Raw genomic sequence first — 2,121 nt, 5'->3', positions numbered from 1 at the left:
AAAAAAAAAAAAAAAAAAAAAAAAGGGATGAAACTCTGTTTCAAAAAAAATAAAATAAATAAATAATGTGATCTATCATATGTGTGTCAATGGCTGAAAATATTTCATGCAATGGATGCACTCTAGTTATCCAATAAACAATAGCGTGTTTCCAGGTTTTATCTATTTTAAATAGTGCTACTCTTCAAATTCTGGTAGCTAAATATTTGTGAACCTCTGATAATTCCTTCAGGATTTTTAGGCTTCCTCAGGATTTCTAGAAGCAGAAAATTCAAGCCAAAGGATGTGCACATCTTGGGCTCTCCATGCAGCAGGCCATACAATCCTCTGTTCCTCTGTGTGGATGAGGGCCTGTGTGCCCCGCCCTCGCCAGCTCTGCACTCTCCTCCTAATCGTGGTGTTACAGGACAGGTCACAGAGTGTCCCGGACAGAACACAAGCATGAGGCCTTGACCCCCTCTCCGACTGTGAACTCAGCAATGTCACCTCTCTCCGCCTTAGTTTCCTCTTCTGTGAATGGGAAAATGAACAAGCCCCTACCCTGGTAAGCCATGAATGCTGAACCAGGTAACATACAAAGCATTTGTAAATGTGGACTCAAATATTCTCTGCTTTGGGGGCTGAGGAAGCAAAACACACAAAGACATGCTAGTGGTGGTAAATGGAAGCATTCTGGCAAGGGATGAAAAGGCTGGAGAGGCCGGGCAGGGCACAGCAAGGAGGCGGGCGCTTATCTTAGGGACAATGCGGGAGTCACGGAAAGGTTTTAAGGAACAGGGCTGTGGGGAAAAGGGTGCTATTATCAGATTTGGAATTCACACTGATCACACCTGCAGGCAAGAGAAAATAACTGCAGGGGAAAAACAGCAAAGGAAGTCTCGCTGGGAGGTCACTGGACAGTGGCTGGGGGGTTATGCAGATGGTGACAGGCTGATAGATCCAGAGACAGGAGATAAGAAATATACATGCCATGCTTCAGCAGGTGATGAAGGACTGGAGGGACAGGAGGGGTCAGGAATGACAGACCAGAAAGGAAGGAAGATGGCATCCCTCAGAGTATGAGAACAGGACCAGGTCTGGGTCAGCACGAGTTTGATGTCCTTTAGACTTAAGAGATGCCAAGTGGGCAAGGGAATACACTGGGTTAGTCAAGGAGATATGACTTACAAATAAATAAGCCTAAAACAAGGTAGGAGGTGCTAAAGGGTTTGGGTATCCAGAGATGGAAGAGCTCACTTACAGTTGGAGTCAGGTCAATTAAGGAAGGCTGCATGGAGGAGGGGATAATGGAGGCCATGAAGGATGAGGCCAGATTTAGGTATTCAGTACAGGGTATTTGAGGGGCAGGGATTGGGCAAAGGCGGAGAGGGGCCTGGTCACCACTCCAGGTCTGCAGCCCTGCACCAGCCCCTGCAGTCCGCAGTTGAATCCAGGGACTCACAAGAAGCTGCTTTTTCTGCGTGTGTTCCTCCATCTTCTGCTTCATGCTCTCCTTCCGCTGCTGTCGGGGGAGCTTCTCCACCTCGTTCTTCACCTGCAGCAGAGACAGCAAACAGTGGCTGGGTCAGGGTCCTCTCCATGCTTCCTACAGTATAATCTTCAACCCAGAACTCCTGAGCCACAGAGACTCAAGAAGAGGCTCAGCTTTGCAGGGGCCAGCATCCTACGTGGCTTCCCACCAAGTCCCTCTGAGCAGGTGCCTCGCACTGGCCTACTCCTGCCTGCTGCTGGTTTCAGCTTCCAGCTGCTCCAGAGTGGGCAGGTGCTGTTTTCAGCTGCTTGGTATCCACCCCTTCTTCTGGTAATAGCACCTTAGTTTCCTGCAGGGCAGCGTTTCTCAACCTTTTTAAAAACTTACAGTCCCGGGCCGGGTGCGGTGGCTCAAGCCTGTAATCCCAGCACTTTGGGAGGCTGAGGCGGGTGGATCACGAGGTCAAGAGATCGAGACCATCCTGGTCAACAAGGTGAAACCCCGTCTCTACTAAAAATACAAAAATTAGCTGGGCATGATGGTGCATGCCTGTAGTCCCAGCTACTCGGGAGGCTGAGGCCGGAGAATTGCTTGAACCCAGGAGGCGGAGGTTGCGGTGAGCCGAGATCGCGCCATTGCACTCCAGCCTG

General features: G+C 49.8%; 1 protein-coding gene across 1 annotated transcript in view; it reads right to left on the bottom strand.

Moving 5' to 3' along the window:
- The window catches only part of STK10 (serine/threonine kinase 10), a 157,986-nt gene that overhangs the window by 24,290 nt on the left and 131,575 nt on the right, over nucleotides 1–2,121 (bottom strand). Inside the window, exon 13 of the mRNA XM_017547673.2 lies at nucleotides 1,442–1,534. Coding sequence (XP_017403162.1) covers nucleotides 1,442–1,534 — 93 coding nt within the window. The remainder of the gene's footprint in view (nucleotides 1–1,441; nucleotides 1,535–2,121) is intronic.

This window comes from Cebus imitator, unplaced genomic scaffold, assembly GCF_001604975.1.
Source record: "Cebus imitator isolate Cc_AM_T3 unplaced genomic scaffold, Cebus_imitator-1.0 Scaffold200, whole genome shotgun sequence".
Lineage (NCBI taxonomy): Eukaryota > Metazoa > Chordata > Mammalia > Primates > Cebidae > Cebus > Cebus imitator.
The sequence above is the reverse complement of the archived record's forward strand: the minus strand, read 5'-3'. Positions and strand labels throughout refer to the sequence as shown.